Source organism: Myripristis murdjan, chromosome 23 (assembly GCF_902150065.1).
Source record: "Myripristis murdjan chromosome 23, fMyrMur1.1, whole genome shotgun sequence".
Classification (NCBI taxonomy): Eukaryota; Metazoa; Chordata; class Actinopteri; order Holocentriformes; family Holocentridae; genus Myripristis; species Myripristis murdjan.
Window position 1 is genome coordinate 12,654,900 of NC_044002.1, and position 20,000 is coordinate 12,674,899.

Below are 20,000 nucleotides of genomic sequence, written 5' to 3' on the forward strand. Positions count from 1 at the left end.
TAGGATCAGACAGTGGGAACCCCCCCACACACACACCCTCTCTCTCTCTCACACACACACACATACACCCATGAGGAAGGTTGAGCCTCATTGCCTCCCATACATGGCTTAATACTCTCCTTCACCTCTTCCCTTTCTCTCTCTCTCTCTCTGCTCCTTCTCTTTTCCATTCATTTTCCTGTCTTCACTTTTGCGCACTCCTCCGTCTTCTCTCCCTAACGGCCCCCCTCCTCCCATCTCTCTCTCTCTCTATCTCCATTTTTCTCTCACTCTGTTTGCCACCTCTCATTCAAGCCAATGGCCGCCACCGTCAGTGAGAAAATCCAAAATATTAGAAGGCATCTCTCTTAGGCAGCACACACACACACATTAGTCTTGGCTCAAGTCAGGATTTGTATGTAATATGTTTTTAAATCTTGTTTTAGCGTGCATCATTTTCAATACAGCAAAGTGGCACAGCGGTTAGCCAATCACAGGGGAGGAAATAAAAATCTGTTAAGTATAATTTGCTGTAATTGACAACAGATGTCACACAGTAAATTCTCTTAAATCCCAGTAATTTGGGGCCGTGAGCAGCATTTACATTCACATTTTAGCCATTTAGCACATCTTCCTGGCCAGCAACTGGGAATCAAGCACAGTAACGAGACAATAAGAATAAAAAATATACATGTTCAGCAACAATGCACTACTTTTCAAGCACTATGTGAAAAAGTGTTGATATGTAAATAAGTGACTTTAATTTAAAAATTATGCGTACAAGTGAAGTGTGCATACCAGACTTAAAGTTTTGATTTTTTTTTTTTTAACTGTCGTTTTCAGTTCAGTTTAGTTTCCAGGGTAGATTTGCTCATTTCAGTTTATATTTAGTTAAGTTTTTATTAGTTTCGTTATTCGTTGTAGGGTTTTTTATGATAATGTGGGAGGCGGTAAGATTTATGAAGTTCAGAATAGGTATTCCAGTCCAAAGCCAACACTTTGTGAAGGCAGGTGACTCCCAGTCATGTCGACATCCCGGTCTGAGTAAACAGCTCCAACGCCTCCTCGTGCTGGTCGGGTTGATGAATTTGACCAAACTAAAGACAAACCAAACCAAAGTCTAAAATTAAAGACATTTTCTGTATATTTTTATTTTGTTTTAGTTAGCTTTGGAAGCACAAAATATACTTCCAGTTAGTTTTTGATTTTTATTTCAGTGAGTGAACATGTTTTTTTTTTTTTCTCACACCTAATTTTATTTTTTCAGTTTAGTTAACTGTAATAGCCTTGGCACATACAAATGACTTGCAGAGGCTCCACAATATAGAGTGTATTTAACTTCTTGAACTCTGCCAACCCCACCGATGTGTCCACTAATACAAACACATGTTCAAACCCGCAGAATTTTATTTAAATACTTATTAACATCCCAGAGATACCATGTATGTCATGATAAATTACAGGGAAAACTTTGTAAAATCTTACACAAGTACGCATCTAGTTTTTTTGTTTGTTTTTTGTTTGTTTTTTTACCTTCAATGAAATGGCACAGTCTTAACAAACGTCGACTTGGGGTTGAACATTTCCCTCAGAATCAGTGTGATGCAGCTTCAGTGAAGCATCAGACAAGCAGACACAGCATATTTATGTGACGTTGTAATAAAATACAGAAATGACTGAATGTTTCTATGTTTTGAATCTACTTAAGAGGAAATTTAAAGGGGAAATCCGAGTTGAGGGGGATAACAAGGGTGTAACAACCCAGGCAGGTTTTCATGAAGTGATAACAGTGTAATGGTGCACTCACTCCACCTTTTCACAGGTTAACACACATGAATACGGCCACTGTGGTATAAAGTGCTACTGAGATGTGTTAGGTAAGAGATGAGAGCAGGGAGAAAAGGTTAAGACTCACTGAGAGTTATTTGGCAATATCCGACCCAGGTCTGACACACACACACACACACACACACACATACACACACAGACATAAAAGTGGGTTTGTGTTACATGGCTGTTTGAGCGGTAGTCTTATTGATACAGATGTATTGGTCATTAAGTTAGTTGGGTTTGACGTCTCAGCTCGGCTGCAGCCAAAGAAAATAACATCAGCGCTCTCGCAGAGAAATGTTCCACTCTGTATGGGCAGAAAGAACTACACTGTGGTGACTTCAGATTATGGTGTAATAGGCCCTCAGTGTGTGTGTGTGTGTGTGTGTGTGTGTGTGTGCGCCGTCTCACCTTAAACATGTCCCTTCATCATCTGTCATGATGGGAAAGGAGAAGTGTGTGTGTGTTTTTAACTGATAACACGTTTTAATCCCTCCCCGCCTCCCTCCCATCGTTCTTCTTCTCTTGCGCCTCTTCCTCCTTCCATTTTGCATTTTACTTTCTTTTTTGGCTCGACTTATAAAACAATATTGTTCTACAAGATGTTGGCTTAAAAAATGTTCAAATCTCTCCTGACAGGCAGCTCTATTTAACCCTCTCTCTCTCTCTCTCTCTCTCTCTCTCTCTCTCTCTCTCTCTCTCAGCTGGAGGCGGAGTTAGAGCTGTGTGAGAGGGAGGGGGCGGAGCTACAGGAGTACGCCAATCAGGTCCTGCAGCAGATCGCCGACCGATGCCCCGACATTTTGGAACAAGTCGTCAATGCCCTGGAGGACACCTGCTGACACACACACACACACACACACACACACATATACAGAGCTTAACAGATGAACACACATGAAAGTTACCACGTGCACAAATGCACACACATTCAGAAGAAAACAAGCAGGCACACATACATGCAAACACTCACACACTCACACACACACCAACAGGGCTGTCAGAAATCTCCCATAATCCCCTGATATGCAACTAGAATCACAGCGTTGGCCGTGGAGATGAAGAGCACGTTGTCCTTCACGGTTCTGCTCGTCTGTCACCTTCGTTTCTCTCGTCTCGCTCCTTCACAGAAGGGAAAGGACCGTTTCCCTGCGGGGATCAATAAAGAATAACATCATCATCATTATTATTATCATTATCACAGCAAGCCGACCCCCCCCACCACTTCCACTGGGTGTTTAGTTGCCATAGTTTTTCAAAGAGCAGTGCCAGCTGAAGGCTGTGGTGCTCAGCTTTCAGCACAAAGTGATTTGTTGGCATGAAGGTGGAAGTCAGCTGGAGATTGTTGATGTTTTGGAGACAGCAAACGGCGATATTTCTCTCTAATTTCTCCAAGACAGATTAAGCCGGCACTAATTTTACCATCTGTGACACTTTAGGTGGCCGTTTTGTGTCCTTACACGCAATCAACAGTTTGTCTTGTAATCATAACTTCATTTAGTTTATGGAGAATAAAGTGTAAACTGTATATTAGGAGTGAAAGTGAGTTGAACTTACCGGGTTGTTACTGATGTCACAGTTACATGATGTTGCCACATTGCCATTTGATTGGTTGAATTGCAAAGTATGTTTATTTCAGTTGCCTTTGGTTCTTTACATCATTTACTTGCTGCTATCTTTTTACCTTTTTATTTCTGCTTTTTTTTTTTTTCTTGTGTAATGTTTTTTGTCTCTGGTGTGTGATGAAACGTCCCAGCTCGCGGTGTCTTCTGCCAGACGCTCTCTGTAGTTGTGTAAATTGTAAAGATGAACAGTTTAATTAATAGGAAGATATGTTGGGGGATCTTGATGCTTCAGTTTCACGTTCACTCGTGTTTTTTTTTGTCTTCAGTGGAGGTGAAAAGCACAGTCAAGAAAATCTACAATATATCTCGCAAAGCTCCCTTTATCAGAACTACACCAATGCAGATGTTTGTGTTTTTAATAGAAGAAAATAGAACGTTTTGTTCACTTAGGGTCTCCATTTACACTGAGGTTGAGTTCAGAAAATCCCTTTGGCGACAATCCCCTTAATATGAGGAAAAATCTGAACTTAGACATTTCCATTTCATGAAATATATGGTAGTAGTTTTTTTTTCTTTCTTTTCTTTTCTTTCTGTCTTTGGAGGGAGGATATAATAATTGATATATTTTTTTGCTTTTGGTAATATATAACACTAATCTTGTTAAACTGATAATAATGCCATCTATTGGTTATAGTATTACATAATATGTTGAGAATCTCTTTCAGATTTCGTTGTTCCATATAAGCAGGAGACTGTTACCGGGAACATGTGTTGCACCTACTTAACGTGCGGCTCCGAGTCCACCGGGACCCGTCTTTACATTTCAGCTCCGGTCTCTTTGTTGTTGTCGTTTACAGTGAAAAAGACACGCCGTTGCATGTTCCCTACAGCGTCGAGAGCCTTAGCATGTTTTTAACGCTCAGAGCGCTGAGCACGAGAGGTTTTCGAATAAAATTGTTTCCAAAAGAGTGCCGCGCTTCAAACAGGTTTTTTTTGTAGTCACATGTTGTAGAAAGCCATGACCGGCGCTGCTCACATGCAACTGTTAAGCGCTGCTTGCTAAAAAGAAAACAAACAAACAAAAGCCCGGTGGACGCAGAGCCCGAGGACCGGGGTTTACACCGCGCTCTGAAATCTGATTTTACACACACAGGCCTGATCTGAAAACACTCGCAAGCCCAAATCCTTTTCTGCACATAACACTGCGTCTCGACAAAGGCTCCAAACCACTCGGAGAGAAATGAAGAGCTCCATTTCAGAACACTTTGTGCTCATTTTGGTTGTAAAAAAAAAAAAAATGTTACCTGATGTTCATTGTTCAGTAGTTTCCCCAAAACGTTGTTGGAGTACGTGTCATATTTCTCAAATGATGGGCATCTCGTTTTGGAATGAAACTCTTCAAATGTGTTTGCCTTTCGGGCCGATGGGACTACAGTGAGTGAGCAGGACACTTTGGCTGTCGCCGAGATTGAACCTTTGACCTTTCAGCCTCTCAAACCACAAGGCCACATTTCACTCACAATCACTTTTTGAGTTCACTAAAGCCTCATAAAGTAAAACGCACAAGATATAACACCGACTTGTCGCTAGGGTAGGTAAAAGTCAGTGTCACATCCTGTGCATTTTCCCTCCAAGCTTTAGTGAACTTATGCAGATAAATGTGGCCAAGATGTTCATTGATATCCCACCTTTCCAATTGTATCACATATAATACTATCATATATACCGAGGATGGTGTTGAATGGAAAAATCAGACTCCATTCCTGCTGAAAACCCTGTGCAGACTCCAGTCCTGCAGCTGTGAGGTTTGATCCCATGTTTGGCTCAATGTCCCGTCAGGCACGACGCTGAACTCTCTGCTCGCCCGCTGTACGTCGCACCGGATTGCAGTGTCCGCTGAAACGCCCTCCACGCAAACTGGATGCCTCTCTCGCCTGCCTCGGGAATGAAAAGGTCCCCATGAAGACCGGCTCTGTGCCGCATGTCGTAACCATCAGATTTGAGCCGGCGCTGTAAATCCGGTGTTTTGATGTCTGTTTTATATTGATGATGTTTTGTCATTTGGAGCGGTGATGCGTGGGAATTATCCTGACTTTGTTGTGAATTGAAAAATCAGAATGAGAGAATGGAATAAAATATGGATCTATCTTTACTTTGTTGTTAAAGGACTCTGTCTGTCTGTCTCTCTGTCTGTCTCTCTGTTTGGGGCGTCTGTCTGCCGCTGGGTGCCTGTTTCTCTCTCAGTAACACATTCTGTCAGACATTTGACAGCTCTTCTGTCTCTCTTATCTAAAGGTGAGAGTGGTTGTACCTGCCGGCATATTGCACACAATCCCTGTACACACACAACACACACACACACACACAAATAAAGATACTGTTGCTTTAGTCTCTCACACACACACTCCTATCCTTCACAGCACAGTGTGTGTGTGTGAGTCTGACCGTCCTGTCTTTGAGATAACTGGAGCTAAAGGATACTGATAGACTCACTCTCCTCTCTTCTCCTTCTCTCCTCTTGTCGTTCTCCTCCCTCGCTCTTTTGTCTTTCCCTCACACTCAGACTCAAGTGCGTCTCTTATCTTGTCCCCCCATGGTCGAGTTTCCTCTCCGTCCATAATAATGACATTTCTTCTTCCACACTCCATCTTCCCTATCTAAACCATGGTCCTGTGAATACACACACACACACACACACACACACACACACACACACACACACAGGATACGCTGCACACCACTTCTACGACAATGTTACCATTGTGCTGGTGTCAGTGTCAAGAGTCTGTCTTGGATTCCATGGGAAAGGCCTTAACCTGCTATAGCTCTTTGATGCAACACACACACTCCACCAATAACATTCAAATGTGCATCTTGTCCATTACTGTGGACAGAATACTAATTTTTTTCTTGACTGCAACCACAGATTGATCTTTTGTAATCTGGTGGCAGTCGTGTAAGAAGTACTCAAATCCTTTACTTACGGAAAAGTAGAAATCTATTCAAAATAAAAGTCCTGCAGTCACAATGTTACTCAAGTGAAAGAATAGAAGTGCAAAAGTGTCAGTGTCAAAAGCTGGTGTCAGCTCTAACAATACATCATATTTTATGATTTTATCATGTTTATGCATGTAAACCCCGTTGTACTATTGTACTTCTGCAAAGTACAACGGCCATCAGATAATTGTATCAGAGTAAAACAATGAAGTCAACAAACAGGAAGTTCTCAAGAAAGCTGCCACTACTTCAAACATGCAGCCAGGGGCGCCGTATATGGGGGAAAAGTTAGGACAATTCCAAGGGCCCTTGCCTGACAGGGGCCCCAAAAAATGGGTGAAAACTAATATAAAATTATTAAACCATCATCGAGTAAATATATATATATATATATATCTTTTTTTCATGGGGCCCAAAATTCCTGGCGGGGCCCCTGCATGCAGCGCTTGAGTAAATTTACTTTCCACCACACAAAACCTCTTGTGTATTTTTCATTGTTTTTGGTGCAAAGATCAACAACAAGGGGAATATTGTGTGAGAGAGAGAGATGATTCACCTGATTGCTAGTTATCTTCTGCAGGGTAATGACATGGGAAACCAAGCGGTGTGGAAAGTCCCTAACACACATACACACCCTGTTTGCTTACAGTGATCAATACAATGTCACATTATCAGTGTTTATCTGTGTTTTTTTTACACAGTAAAACATGTTAAACACTCCTAAATAGTCTGTAAATCTAACATATGTTTGAGCATTCGCCCTCATGTGTGGCAGGGTTTTGCCTCTGTGTATGTGTGTGTGTACGGCCAAAATCTGTGTGAGCGTCAGTGTGTGTGTATATGTGTGTGTGTGTGTGTGTGCATACCTGGGATTGTGTAATGGATTTCTCCCTCTCAGTCTCTGCTTTCCCCATCTACTGTCCTAATAAAAACTAGTGGAGTGAGACGGAACGGATGGACAGAACGAGAAAAAGGAGGGAGAGAGAAACGCCTGTTTGACTTCCTGATTTATGTGATGGGGGGGGGGGGGGGGGGGGGGGGGGGGGGGGGGGACAGTGTAGAGAGACAAGGACAGGGAGTGTACAAAGGCTAAGGCCTGAAAATCTTTAAAACGTGCCTCCTCCCCTTCATCTCCATCTAATACTTCTTATCCGAAGTGGATTTAAGGGATGGATTATAGCTGAATTCACCTGCAGGCCACCTGAGTCAAACACCACCCACCTCCCTGTGTTAGTTTTGTTCTGCTGGGAGTGCCACTTGGGTGGAGTTTGCCACATAAGAGAATGACATCCACAAAATCTGTTTAAAAGTAAATACAGCAAGTCAATCTGTGACTGACATGTTATCTGACACAGTGTGGATTGGCCCAATGCAGCAAGCCCCACCCATCTGGTGCGACATGTAAAATAAAACAAGCACTACAACTGTGTGTTTACAGTCAGTGTATCCATGGCCAATATGTAGCCGGTCTTTCCATGTAAGAGAGGACAAACAGATGAAAAGAAACAGAAAGAGAAATAGTATATGAGTGTTTGATAGGAGGAGAAGGAGAGAAAAACGATTCGGTGAGTTTGGAAATGATGTGGTTTCAGTCCTCGGGTCCAAAAACCCACTGATTGCAAGAAAAAAGAAAGAGGGAACGAGGAAGAGAAGGAGGGAAGGGGAGCGGGGGAAGAGATGAAACTAAACCAGTCCCTCAGAGTGCAAAAGAAAGTTTTACACACACACACACACACACACACAAACACAGTGAAAGTTTAAACAGTGGCTAAAAAATCTTTATACAGTTTATACAGATCAGATGAATCCAGGAAAAGCCATTATCCCTTATTGATTTTACTCATTACTGTAAATCTACAGCACTCACAATGGAAGGGATTGATAACAAAAGGAAGAGAAGTTTGGCATGTTTTATACAAAAGGTCAATATTAGGAATATGTCCTTAATATTTTGCAAATTCATTGTAAAACTGGATTTCAAGCCATATCATATCATTTCTCGTTTGAGTTTGGTTTTGAAATGCTGTGGTTCCTGGGTTGTTGCATTTTGTGTACTGCTTCGCTGATACTTATTCTGGTGACCAGTTGCACCACTAATGACTAGTTCTAGGTGGGATAAAGGAAAAATAAGACATGGGAATAGTAGAAAGAGGGAGGCGAGGGTGGCAGGAGGGAGTGATGGAGAGGGGAGGCGGGACAGAGGGAGGCAGTGAGCTGTAGGAAAAGTTTCAAAAAAGGGAGAGCAAAAACAATGTTCGCCATCAACAGACTGAACATCCACCAGCAACACTGACATTTTCCATTTTCCCTCATCTTTCCATTTTTGGGACTTTTTTTTTTTTTTTTTTTGGGGGGGGGGGGCTATTCCAGAGCAAATTCCTCCCCTCTCTGCCCTCTGCACTGCTGATTGGGTGAAAGTGCGACAGGTATAGAGAGACAGACAGCCAAAAGATTATAATATACACCTCAAAGTGTCTTGCTTGCCTCATCTCTGTCCTCACAGACACACGGGAGCGCGCAGCGTCTGCAGGCAGAGCGCGCCCGTGCGTGTAGAAAAACTGATAATCCTCGTGCACTGGGACAGACCGTCTGCTGCTAAACTACTGTTCATTTATTTCTTCGCTGAGCATAATGTTCCAAGTGTAACATCTACATGTACATGTGCCTGCCAATGCAAGTAGACTTACAAAACTGTCGATGAGTGATTCAAGCCAATGAAACTTAAGGAACTGAAATACTGAGAGAGAGAGAGAGAGAGAGAGAGAGAGAGAGAGAGAGAGAGAGAGACTCGGGTGAAAAAAGCAGAGATAGAAAAAGACAGACATAGAGGTAGTTCACATTTTCTCTGAGCAAAGTGCCATAAACTCATTCTACAGGTTTCCATGCAGGTTGCAAGGAGATCAAAACTAACCAAACTGAAAGGAAAACAGTCAGCAATTAAACTAATTGCTCATAAACACGCGCAAATTGCATTTTATACGTAGTGAATCTGCGCAAATCTCAATAAAACCACAAAAAAAAAAAAAAAGACTGTGGGACAATGTGAGTAAGCCTGATCTTATTTTGAAAAGGCCATAATAACTAGTGATAATCAATTTCAGGTGCCTATGCCTCTGTGGCAGCTCTATGAAACCTGTGGAGAGGTCCCTCTGCAGCTTGTCAGGATGGCCGAGCGGTCTAAGGCGCCAGACTCAAGGTGTGAAACCTTCCTGGGAGAACGGGACTTCTGGTCTCCGAATGGAGGCGTGGGTTCGAATCCCACTTCTGACAAGGATTTTGAACAACCGGCAGGGATTGTTTACACTGCAAAACACTCTCCATAGGACAGCACTCCCTCTGTGTGTGTGTGTGTGTGTGTACGTGTGTGTGTGTGTACCGGTGGGCAGGCGGGCAGTTTCCAGATCAGAGGAGAGCAGACAGTGCAGACACACACACACAGAAAGAGAGTGAGAGTGAACTTCGCAGTTCCTTTGTCTCACTCTTTTGTTCCCCTCCTCCTGTCCTCCTCCTTTCTCTCCCCCTCCTCTCTCTCTCTCACTCTCTCTCTCTCTCCACAGGCTAAAACTTCTCGGTCGTGTGTCTTCGGTGCGTAAAAACTTTCGGACAGCTTTGGAGAACTTCTCCCCCTCCCGCCTCGGCGTGCGTAATCAGTCAGACGCTCGTTTGGAAACTTGCGATCGCCGCGAAGAAATCTCACTTTTATTTCTGACACCTGTTGCTGAGGACACGGCACACGCACACGCGCACACGCACACGTACACATATACACTCACACGCGGCGGTACACACATACGAGTGTGTGTCAGTGACTTGGAAGACTTTGTACCTGCAGGACGGGACTTTTCGGAGTTTGGCAGGTCTGCGGATCGGCTGTTTCTACAAGTTTTACAGGACTCTACGTTGAACCCCTGTATGTATATTTCCATAAATTTACTTTTGGTGGCTCAAACTGCGCCTCTCCCGGAGTTTTGCCGTTTCACCCCCCGATATTTAATTAAGGGACAATATTTAATCTGTCAAAAGATGTGTCTTAATCGGCTGCACAGGGTTTGAGGAATTTAACGCGCGGTATTGTAAAGGCGCAGCGCTCCTCTGCAGGCTGCCCTGGGATCTGACTGAGGGATTTCCTCCGACCTGTCTGTGGTTCCCCAAGCCGGACAGCGAGTCACACTTTTCGGACTTGAGCGCTTCGGATGGTGGGAGGAGAAACTTTTCTTGGGAAGCTAAGCAAGAGCCGGACCCGAGCACCGCAACCCAGGTAGGAAACTCCAAGAAAAGAGTGTACAAATGTCAGATCCGAACTTTAAAGTCCCCAGAATAATCTAACAGGAATATTCTAGTGATGCCATAGGAGTTTACCATAAACTCACAAGCATACAACCTATACATTAAACACATAAGGATATCATAAAATTGTTATAATGAATTTTAGGGGTGCGAGAGTTCGTGAGCTTTTGCCTTGCTATTTATACATGTTAATATAATGTGTGCATATGGCATACAGATTTATTTGAACCTTCCCCTCTTCCTTGTCATGGTCCAGCCTATTTATAGGACATTTTCACAGCCAGCTTTAATAGGTGACAGTAAGATTATACTGTAGGGTATGTGAGCGTGTGTAGGCTCATAACTTGAGGCTTTCCCCCCCCTAATTTTACTTTTCTGTCTCCCGCTGAACTAAAAGTTGTGTTTTTGCTGAATAAGCTGTTACTCTTGAAAGTTTTGTTTTGGCTGGACCTAAAATAGATGCATTACTTTGGGAAAGTGCTGCTGCTGGTCTGATTGTGGAAAGTTCAATATCTCTGAAGATGATGTGTGATGTGAAAAAAAAAAAAACGCTGGTTAAACTTTGCTCCCCCGGTTTGGCCTTTGGTCCATTTGAACTTGTAGCAGTTTTGTCCTCACAATGTTTCCGTTGTCACAGTCTTCTTACAGAATGAGGCTGTTTCATGACTTTGGCTCCGGTATGACAGTGGTGAAAGGCTGCGCGCGCGTGCTCGCGGGTGTCTGTGGATATGTGTGCGGGCGTGCGCGCGCAATCTGCCAACCCCATCGACCTAAATGAAGGCAGCTCTCTCGCTTTGCGGTGGTGGCCGGGACTATTTTGGTAGAAATGTTGCACAAATGTTTCTCTCAGTATAGAGGGTTCCTGTGCCTTCATCTGGCCAGAGGCTCTGCAGCATCTACTGCACGAGAAGTGGTTTCACATGTGTGTGTGAGAGTGTGTGTGTGGACTGGGTTTCTGCTGTGAGGACTTTGGGTCAGAAGCACTTTATTTATCATGTTGGTACAGGTATAATAAACGCACAGGGATTTGTCTCGGCGAGGCTGGCGGAGGCTCTCACAGAGACTTGAGCACATGCGGATACAGGAACTCACATTTAGTGTGAGAAAGAAGCTGACACATAATGGTAGGCTGTACATGTAACTCTATATAGACCTATAAGCATTATATGACTGGCTGCATGTCCCGTGTGCAACAGGCTGCAGCTGTGGGTAAGAGTTCAACACACTGACATGAGACAGAGGATGGAAATGTATGGAATAAGTCCCGAGTCTTGAACCCTAACCCTAACCCCTGAGGTGTAATGTAAAGAGACATGCAGACATTAACAGTAGAGCAAGATACCTCCAAACAGCAGAGCAGCTCAAAAGTTAAGTAAAATAAGTAAAATGTATTGGCTGTTGTGTCATTCTATATGAAATATGTCAAATATATTCTCATGCATTTAAGGGCATGAAATACAGAACAGAGTAGATTAACACAGACTTGATTCATTTGGTCTGGCGTGTGGGCTAACACACCGGGGAGTGTGTCACTCAACTAAATCACTGCTTGTCAGACTATTCATGTGTTCATATGTCGTAATACCACTGTGCAGTTAATGCATGTGGTGGCCCAGTGTGTCTGAATGGCCTGCAAATCCCATTAGAATGCAAACGGCACCGATTTTCTGTGATGCAGAGATGTGTGTGTGTGTGTGTGTGTGCCTGAGTGTGTGTGTTTTTGCGTGTGTGGCAATGATGAAAATCACAGCCTGTTCTGGTCAGCTGGCCTCATTAGGTTTTATGGTGACCTCTGACCTCATTTGGTCCCACCGAAGGTCAGGCACACACACTCTGAGAGGCTGTCCGCGCTAAACGAACTTGGCTGGACCGCAGGCTCGGCTCCAGTTAAACTGTCCCACACACGTTTAGACCAACAGCAGGGCGACAACACACTCACTCGCAAAATCAGTTTGGTGTCATAAGGAAACACTGGAAAATGTGGGTCATTTGAGAAGTTGTTTTCAGTGTGTCTTTAATTTGATAAGGTAGACTTATTGAGATCCAAGCGAGACCCAAGAAAAAAGATTTATAAATGCCAAACAAACAGCTTCATAAATGCAAATGCATTCCAAAAAAAGCAACCACCAACATCGTAGACAACAGCAGATATCTCCAAAATAAAGGTCAGCTCATCACCGGGCTCTGCTCAGACATATTTTGGGCTTCTCTGGCTGTGTGTCATGCGAACTGTTAAACTGTTAAACCATAATCTCCTTGTTTGTGAGAGGCAGAGGCACCAGAGAGAAGTGAATTCCTCTCGCTGTGATTACATTGGAAGGGAGACGGTCGGATTCGTTTTCAGCGAGCGATGGTTGCAAAGTCGCTGAGAGAAAGTTGAGCGCGTCCCCGGCGGTGACGTCTCTGCCTCGCTTTGCACATTTATGGTCTTAAGTCTGAAACCCACATGAGCTGTGGTCCAAACTGGCAGCTGCACTGATAAACCCTTCCCAAGGAGAGGAAGTGTGTGTGTGTGTGTGTGTGTCTGCAGGGTAGATAGTAATGCTAGATGTGTAGATAGAGGTGGTGAAAAGTGTTGCTGTCAACACATTAGCCATTAGAGAGAGATAATCTCTCTTCCTCCTCCCTCCCTGTCTAACCATGTCAACCTCTGTTCTGTTTCTTCCCCTCCTCTCATTCGCATCACTGTTTCTCTTCTTCACAGCCTCTCTGTCTTCTTTCTTACTTTTTTGATTTGCTCACTTTCTCTTCCTCCTGTTTGCATTTTTTTCCCTTTCAAACCCGCGCCTCCTCCTGTTTTCGCTCGTTGCAGCTCTGCTGTTCGACACAAAGGCCGGGCGTGATGTTCAAGGTTCTTTTCTGTCTTCTCTGTTGAGCTTTTTTTGGATGTACATCTCCAATTTTCCAACTTCAACTAAACCATTACATGATCTTTTGTGGCTTGAGAAAATTCTCCGATATTTTGGGCCCGTGAAACCCTCTCAAAGCCCGCTGGACAGACTCAGAGACGTTCAATCCAGCATCAAGGCTGTTGTTTCTAAGTTCCTGAAAAGAGGACATTTTTGAGAGATTTCCCCTTGACACTACAATATGTCTTCCGATTAAGACCGCTCAGTTTCCTGCTTTATTTTCCATGTAATTCTTTGTTGACTCTCCTCTTTCCCGTCTCCTTCTCTCTGCATCTCTCTGTTGTAAGTAGCTTTATCAGCAAGGAATTCACAAGTGCTCCAATTGCTAATGCACAAAACAGATTCATGGCTTCAAATTCTCAGACTATATCAAATCAATTAGCCAATTAATAAATGGTAAAATGTCTCTGTAGGGACATAAAATCTGCATTCCAAACATTTTTGTCATTGTCCATTTTTCTTTTGTGCCGTCTCTTTCTGTCTGCGTGTTGAGAAAAACCTTTTCTTTGCCCAAACACTGGAGTGCTGCTTGAGTGTCTTGTCCCGCGGGACTAGGTAATTAGGGAAGGGAAGGGAAGGGAAGTGTGTGTGTGTGTGTGCGCGTGTGTGTGTGTGTGTGTGTGTGTGTGTGTGTGTGTGCATGCACGTCTCCACACTAGATATTTGAGAAGATGGGATGTCTGCTCGCATCAATGAATCCTCAAGGTCATTCAAGAGTTCATTGTAAAGTTTTTGATTGAGTTTTGTGCGTGTGTGTGTGGGTCTGTGTGTGTATGTGTGTGTGTGTGTGTGTGTGTGTGGGTCTGTGTGTGTGTGTGTGTGTGTGGGTCTGTGTGTGTTTGTGTTCCCACATTTTGAGTCCCATCTTAACACAGTGGATTTGGGACAAATCAAAAGCAATGGACAACTTTAATACACTCTGAAAATGTTTGATGGCATTTCAACCTTAAAAAAAATGTAATTTCCCAAACTCTAAAAATGAAATCAGGGCTACATCAGGTTAAAATTGGACATTGAGGTCATTTGTGTGTGTGTGTGTGTGTGTGTGTGTGTGTGTGTGGAGACAGAAAAAGAAAGAGAGGTCTTTAACACTGGAGGTGTTACATATTTCAGCCCACGAGGAGCACTAATGAATAACACAGACACGCACACACACAGACACACCCTCACACACACACACACACACACACACACTCGGTGGTCTGTGTGCTGTGTGAAGAGCGTGGCCTCTCCAGTTGAAGAGCCAGTATTTTAAATGCAGGTGTTTGATTGGGTGACTGAAATCCTGGGAATTCCACCCAAGACAGCGGCTTAAGCCCTCTTCTCCTGTGTGTGTGTGTGTGTGTGTGTGTGTGTGTGTGTGTGTGTGTGTGTGTGTGTGTGTGTGTGTGTGTGTGTGTGTGTGTGTGTGTGTGTGCGTGTGTGTCCTTGTACAGCCTATACATCCATTCAGGCAAGGCTTGTCTCTATAGGATCACGAAAGAGGATGGTATAAATGTTCCAGTTTGATTTTGGTGTTTTTATTTATCACTTAGTCATGTTTTCTGATTCTGTTGTTTTGCATTTTATTAACGTCACATTTCTACAACAAAATCTGCATCACTACAAATCTGCCTCCCAGAGCAAACGGACATCACGCTGTGGATTAGCGTTTATAATAGAATGATACGTAAGTGAGAAGAGTGTTTGAGTGCTGGAGAAGTGATTAACTCATAAAATATGTTTAAAAAACATTAAAACACACTAGAAACATTGTAGTTGCTTCAAACCCAAATAACATAATAGCTGACAACTTGACTCAGAGCAGCCCTATGCTTCTGTGTGTGTGTGTGTGTGTGTGTGTGTGTGTGTGTGTGTGTGTGTGTGTGTGCAACACAATGTGGCCATGCGGTAGTCATTATGGTCAGGCGCTGTATATGTATGTGTGTGTGTTTCTGCATGCATGTGTGCATGAGCATGTGACCCTGTGGTGATTGTTACGATGTCTGTGCATTTTGCATGCTCGCCGCCACTGTGTGTGTGTGTGTGTGTGTGTGTGTGTGTGTGTGTGTGTGTTTGAGGCTGCTCTGGGCCGGTGGTTCAGGGCTATGCAGTGATGTCATTGGGGCAGCAGGGTGGGGTGACATGGGGTTAGAGTTTGGCAGAGGTCCGGACTGCACTAACTGCAGCCGGCCTCAAAATGTGTGTGTGTGTGTGTGTGTGTGTGTGTGTGTGTGTGTGTGTGTGTGTGTGTGTGTGTGTCTGACCAGTAAGTATGTCTGTGTTAGCCTATGTGCGTGTTTGTGCACGGGTGTCAACCTGTGTGTGTGTGTGTGTGTGTGTGTGTGTGTGTGTACGGTCTGTGGTAGTGGTCACCAGCTGTATGCTAGCAGTGTTGTACACTAATAGGAGAAGTGGTTTATGGGACGTTTTATGGAGCCCGAACTCCAGCAGGCTGGAGCTCGAGGAGCGAGCCACGGGACGCTCAGCATCACTGCAGCGCTCAGGAGGGCAGCGGGCCGGGAGTGTGTCCGTGTGTCCGGGGCGACAACAGGGGGCACGATGATGTCTGACCGATGACCGATTTCTTTTTCCAGGAGAGAATCTTTCTCTTTCCTTTCCTTCCCTTCCTTTCCATTTCTTCCTTTCCCTTCCTTTCTTTCCATCCTTTCCTTTCCTTTCCTTTCCTTTCCTTTCCTTTCCTTTCTTTTCCTTTCCTTTCCATCCTTTCCTTTCCTTTCCTTCCTTTCTTTTCCTTTCCTTTCTCTTCCTTTCTTTTCCTTTCTTTTCCATCCTTTTCCTTTTCCTTTCCTTTCCTTTCCTTTCCTTTCCCTTTCCTTTCCTTTCCTTTCCCTTTCCTTTCCTTTCCTTTCCTTTCCTTTCTCTTCCTTTCTCTTCCTTTCTTCTCCTTTCCTTTCCTTCCTCTTCCTTCCTTTCCTTTCCTTTCCTTTCTCTTCCTTTCTCTTCCCTTCCTTTCCTTTCCTTTCCTTTCCATCCTTTCCTTTCCTTTCCCTTTCCTTTCCTTTCCTTTCCTTTCCTTTCCTTTCTTCTCCTTTCCTTTCCTTCCTCTTCCTTCCTTTCCTTTCCTTTCCTTTCCTTTCTCTTCCTTTCTCTTCCCTTCCTTCCTTTCCTTTCCTTTCCTTTCCTTCCTTTCCTTTCCTTTCCTTTCCTTTCCTTTCCATCCTTTCCTTTCCTTCCTTTCTTTTCCTTTCCTTTCCTTTCCTTTCCTTTCCTTTCCTTTCCTTTCCTTTCTCTTCCTTTCTTTTCCATCCTTTTCCTTTCCTTTCCTTTCCTTTCCTTTCCTTTCCATCCTTTTCCTTTCCTTTCCTCCCCTCCCTCTCTCCTCCGTTCTGCTCTTTTCTCAGTAGCCCTGATCCAGCAGTGATAAAACTATCAACAGCACACCTGCACTGAGCTGGAACTCAGCCTTACACACACACACACACACACACACACACACACACACACACACACACACACACACACACACACACACACAGTGTAGCCTATAGATGAGTGCACACCCAAGCAGATGGGGACAAGAATCTCATTAGGCACGTGCTCACTACAATAGCTCCATTCTCCTCTGTTTTTTTCACTCCGTCTCTCTTTCCGACTTTCTCTTTTCCCATCACTCCTCATTCCTCTCTCTGTCTGTCTTTACCTCTCCTGTTTGCTCTCTCCCTCCCTCCCTCCCTCACTTCTGTTAAACTCAGTTGGGCTCATGGGCACAAGTCTCGCATTGAAAACATCCCGAAATCTGACTGGACTAGTAAACAAGACGTGCACCGCGTCGGCGTAAGATCTAAGTTAGGAGTTACTCTGTGTTGGGTTTTGTGTTTGGAGCTTGGCTTGGACTGTGCATGAGCAAACACAAGTTAATACACACACACCCCCACACTCACACACACACACACACACACACACACACACCACATGTTTGCTTCATGGCAGTTGTTGAGCAGGCAGTGTGTATACAGATTTATTTTTTATTTGTTTATTTTTTTCCAGCAGATCCAAGAATTTAAACCGGCCACCTTGCCATCACAAGCCTGTGTCTGTAGTTATTATTCTGTTGTTGCCTCCGGTGGGTCACACTGCACACATTCACACTGATTTTTTACCATCAGACCCATATAGGAAGTTTGAGAATGACAGTCAGGTGACTTGAATTGAGATGGCAAGAAATAATGTCACTACCATATTTCTATGTCACCGCTGTATTAGACATGGAAATATGGTGCGACCATATCCCGGCATGACTCTGAATTTTTATTTTTGAATCAGGATCTGCAGGTTTACCTTCCAGCCAATCAATGCAAGATGTGATTCCACTGATCAGCGCACGTTCAAACAGAGAAGGTCGTTTCTGGTTGGGATGAAAACCTGCCCGCTCTGTAACTAGTTAGAAGTCAGGTTTTATATTTATTTATTTATACCGCTCGTTAAACACAAGCCAAGTAGCTGATAACTACTGTCAATTAACTATTGCTCAAGGACACTTCAGCAGGGGTTTGAACCTGGTTGTACAAGTCAACTAAGGACCCGTGAGACAACCAGAGCAGCAGCAACTTCATCCCAAAACAGCAGCGCCCAACGTGGGGCTCGAACCCACGACCCTGAGATTAAGAGTCTCATGCTCTACCGACTGAGCTAGCCGGGCTAGCTGCTAACCTGTCTGAGTGCGCTGTTCGGGCAACATGGCAGGTGTGTACTGTTCGTCTGGCTTTCATACCACACAGTCTGCCTAGCATGACCAGCAGGAAAATTGTCATGAATCCTTTTTTATGTTTTAACCTTTTTTTTTTTTCTCTTTCCTTGTGAAATACAGACTAGTTTTAAAGCACAAGGCCTCCTCTGGTAATAAGGTCAGTGCAACTCCATGAAAACAGGTAGAGTGTTGAGCTCTCCTGTGCAGCCTGTGAGACGAGTTTTAAGGGTCACAGCCCAAGAGCACGACGAACCACTGCTTTCATTTCCCATGTGCATGTAAATGTATTTTGGGGAGCGGGTGGTTTCACTACATGCCTGTAAGCATCTTCACATCAGCAACTCCACAGTCCAGTGCTTGGGATTCAGCATGTTGCTCAAGGACACTTCAGCAGGGGTTTGAACCTGTGGGACAACCAGCTCAGCCCCGACATCATCCCAAAACAGCAGCGCCCAACGTGGGGCTCGAACCCACGACCCTGAGATTAAGAGTCTCATGCTCTACCGACTGAGCTAGCCGGGCTAGCCGCTTGTTTCTCCGAGTGTGTTGTGCAGACAACATGGCAGCTGTGTACTGTTCGCCTGAAATATGTACATAACAGAAAACTTGACCAACGTGCAGCACACTCATTATGGAGTGCACCTCTGTCTCAGAGGTTTAGAGCATATTAGTAGTCAGGTTGTTCACACGAGCAGCACCAGAACACCTCCAGAATTTTAGTAGTGCAGCTGCACCTTTGCACCACTGTACAAGCTCATAATATCTACAGGCTAATCAGTCGAGCACTAATTTAAAAACACAGAGTGAAGCTGCAGTAGATGACCCGAGTTACACTGTGAGTGATCAAGTCGTGTCAATACGATCAATCCTTAAAACTCCAGTAGGGGTATCATTTTCAAAGGTTTGGTATTGGCTTGAACATCAATTCTTGTGGCATCTCTGGCTGTGTGTGTGTGTGTGTGTGTGTGTGTGTGTGTGTGTGTGTGCAGTCCGCTGGCCAGTTTGCGGACATGGCATATGAATGTATAATATGTTTACACACAGTAAAACACTTCCTCCCGCGCGACCTCACACGGCCCCGTCCATGTGGGGTTTGGGTGTTGACTCCGCGTCCTGCCGCCTCCCGCTGTGTTGACCTATTGTAAATCATTTCAAACCCTCCGTCAGCCAATCAAAGCACGGAGGAATGAATGAAGCCGTTCAGATCTGCGGGGTGGTCCGGTGTTTGTGCACACACACACACACACACACTCACACACACACACAGAAATTGCCTGGCATCCTTACCGACACACATGTATGTGAGTGGTTTTGCACTGCAGAGTTGGCTCAGCTTGGGACAAACAGGTGATACTGTGTGTGTGTGTGTGTGTGTGTGTGTGTGTGTGTGTGTTTGGGTGACTGAGCGGGAGGAGGGAGTGGGTGAAAAAGGGGGGAGAGGGGACGCAGAGGTGCAGAGAGGGAGAGAAAGAAAGGGCGAAGGTGACAGGGTGTCAGATGAGAGGAAACGCTGCCTCTTACTGGTCAGTGTCTGCTACTGCAGCAGAGGAGAGGGGAAATCAGGCCCACAGAGGGAGGAGAGGAAGAGGAGGAGGGAGGGAATTTGCCTGAAATATTGATTATTCACTCCCTTCAGTCCATATCTGCCATATTGTCTTTTACACATCATTGTTTTTGATCGCTGTGTTGCTACTGCTGCTTTACAACGCTGTGAGGAAAATGTTACGAAGGAAACACTTTGAC

At 44.3% G+C, this 20,000-nt stretch overlaps 2 protein-coding genes and 3 non-coding genes across 7 annotated transcripts in view; 3 read left to right on the forward strand and 2 right to left on the reverse strand.

Moving 5' to 3' along the window:
* The window catches only part of LOC115355239 (ELKS/Rab6-interacting/CAST family member 1-like), a 162,730-nt gene extending 157,204 nt beyond the window's left edge, over window positions 1–5,526 (forward strand). For all 3 annotated transcript variants that reach the window (XM_030045957.1, XM_030045956.1, XM_030045958.1), the window contains one exon: window positions 2,514–5,526. In XM_030045957.1, the coding sequence (XP_029901817.1) occupies window positions 2,514–2,651 (138 nt within the window). In that variant the 3' untranslated portion in view covers window positions 2,652–5,526. The remainder of the gene's footprint in view (window positions 1–2,513) is intronic.
* A 4,003-nt stretch (window positions 5,527–9,529) lies between these two features.
* On the forward strand, window positions 9,530–9,641 carry trnal-caa (transfer RNA leucine (anticodon CAA)). The gene is made up of 2 exons: window positions 9,530–9,567; window positions 9,596–9,641. It is a non-coding gene; the product is annotated as a tRNA-Leu (tRNA).
* Window positions 9,642–10,269: 628 nt separating this feature from the next.
* wnt5b (wingless-type MMTV integration site family, member 5b) overlaps window positions 10,270–20,000 on the forward strand; it is an 85,646-nt gene continuing 75,915 nt past the window's right edge. The window contains exons 1-2 of the mRNA XM_030045947.1: window positions 10,270–10,281; window positions 10,451–10,629. The gene's annotated coding sequence lies outside the window, so the exon portion shown is untranslated. The remainder of the gene's footprint in view (window positions 10,282–10,450; window positions 10,630–20,000) is intronic.
* On the reverse strand, window positions 18,137–18,209 carry trnak-cuu (transfer RNA lysine (anticodon CUU)). The gene has a single exon. It is a non-coding gene; the product is annotated as a tRNA-Lys (tRNA).
* Window positions 18,707–18,779, reverse strand: trnak-cuu (transfer RNA lysine (anticodon CUU)). The gene has a single exon. It is a non-coding gene; the product is annotated as a tRNA-Lys (tRNA).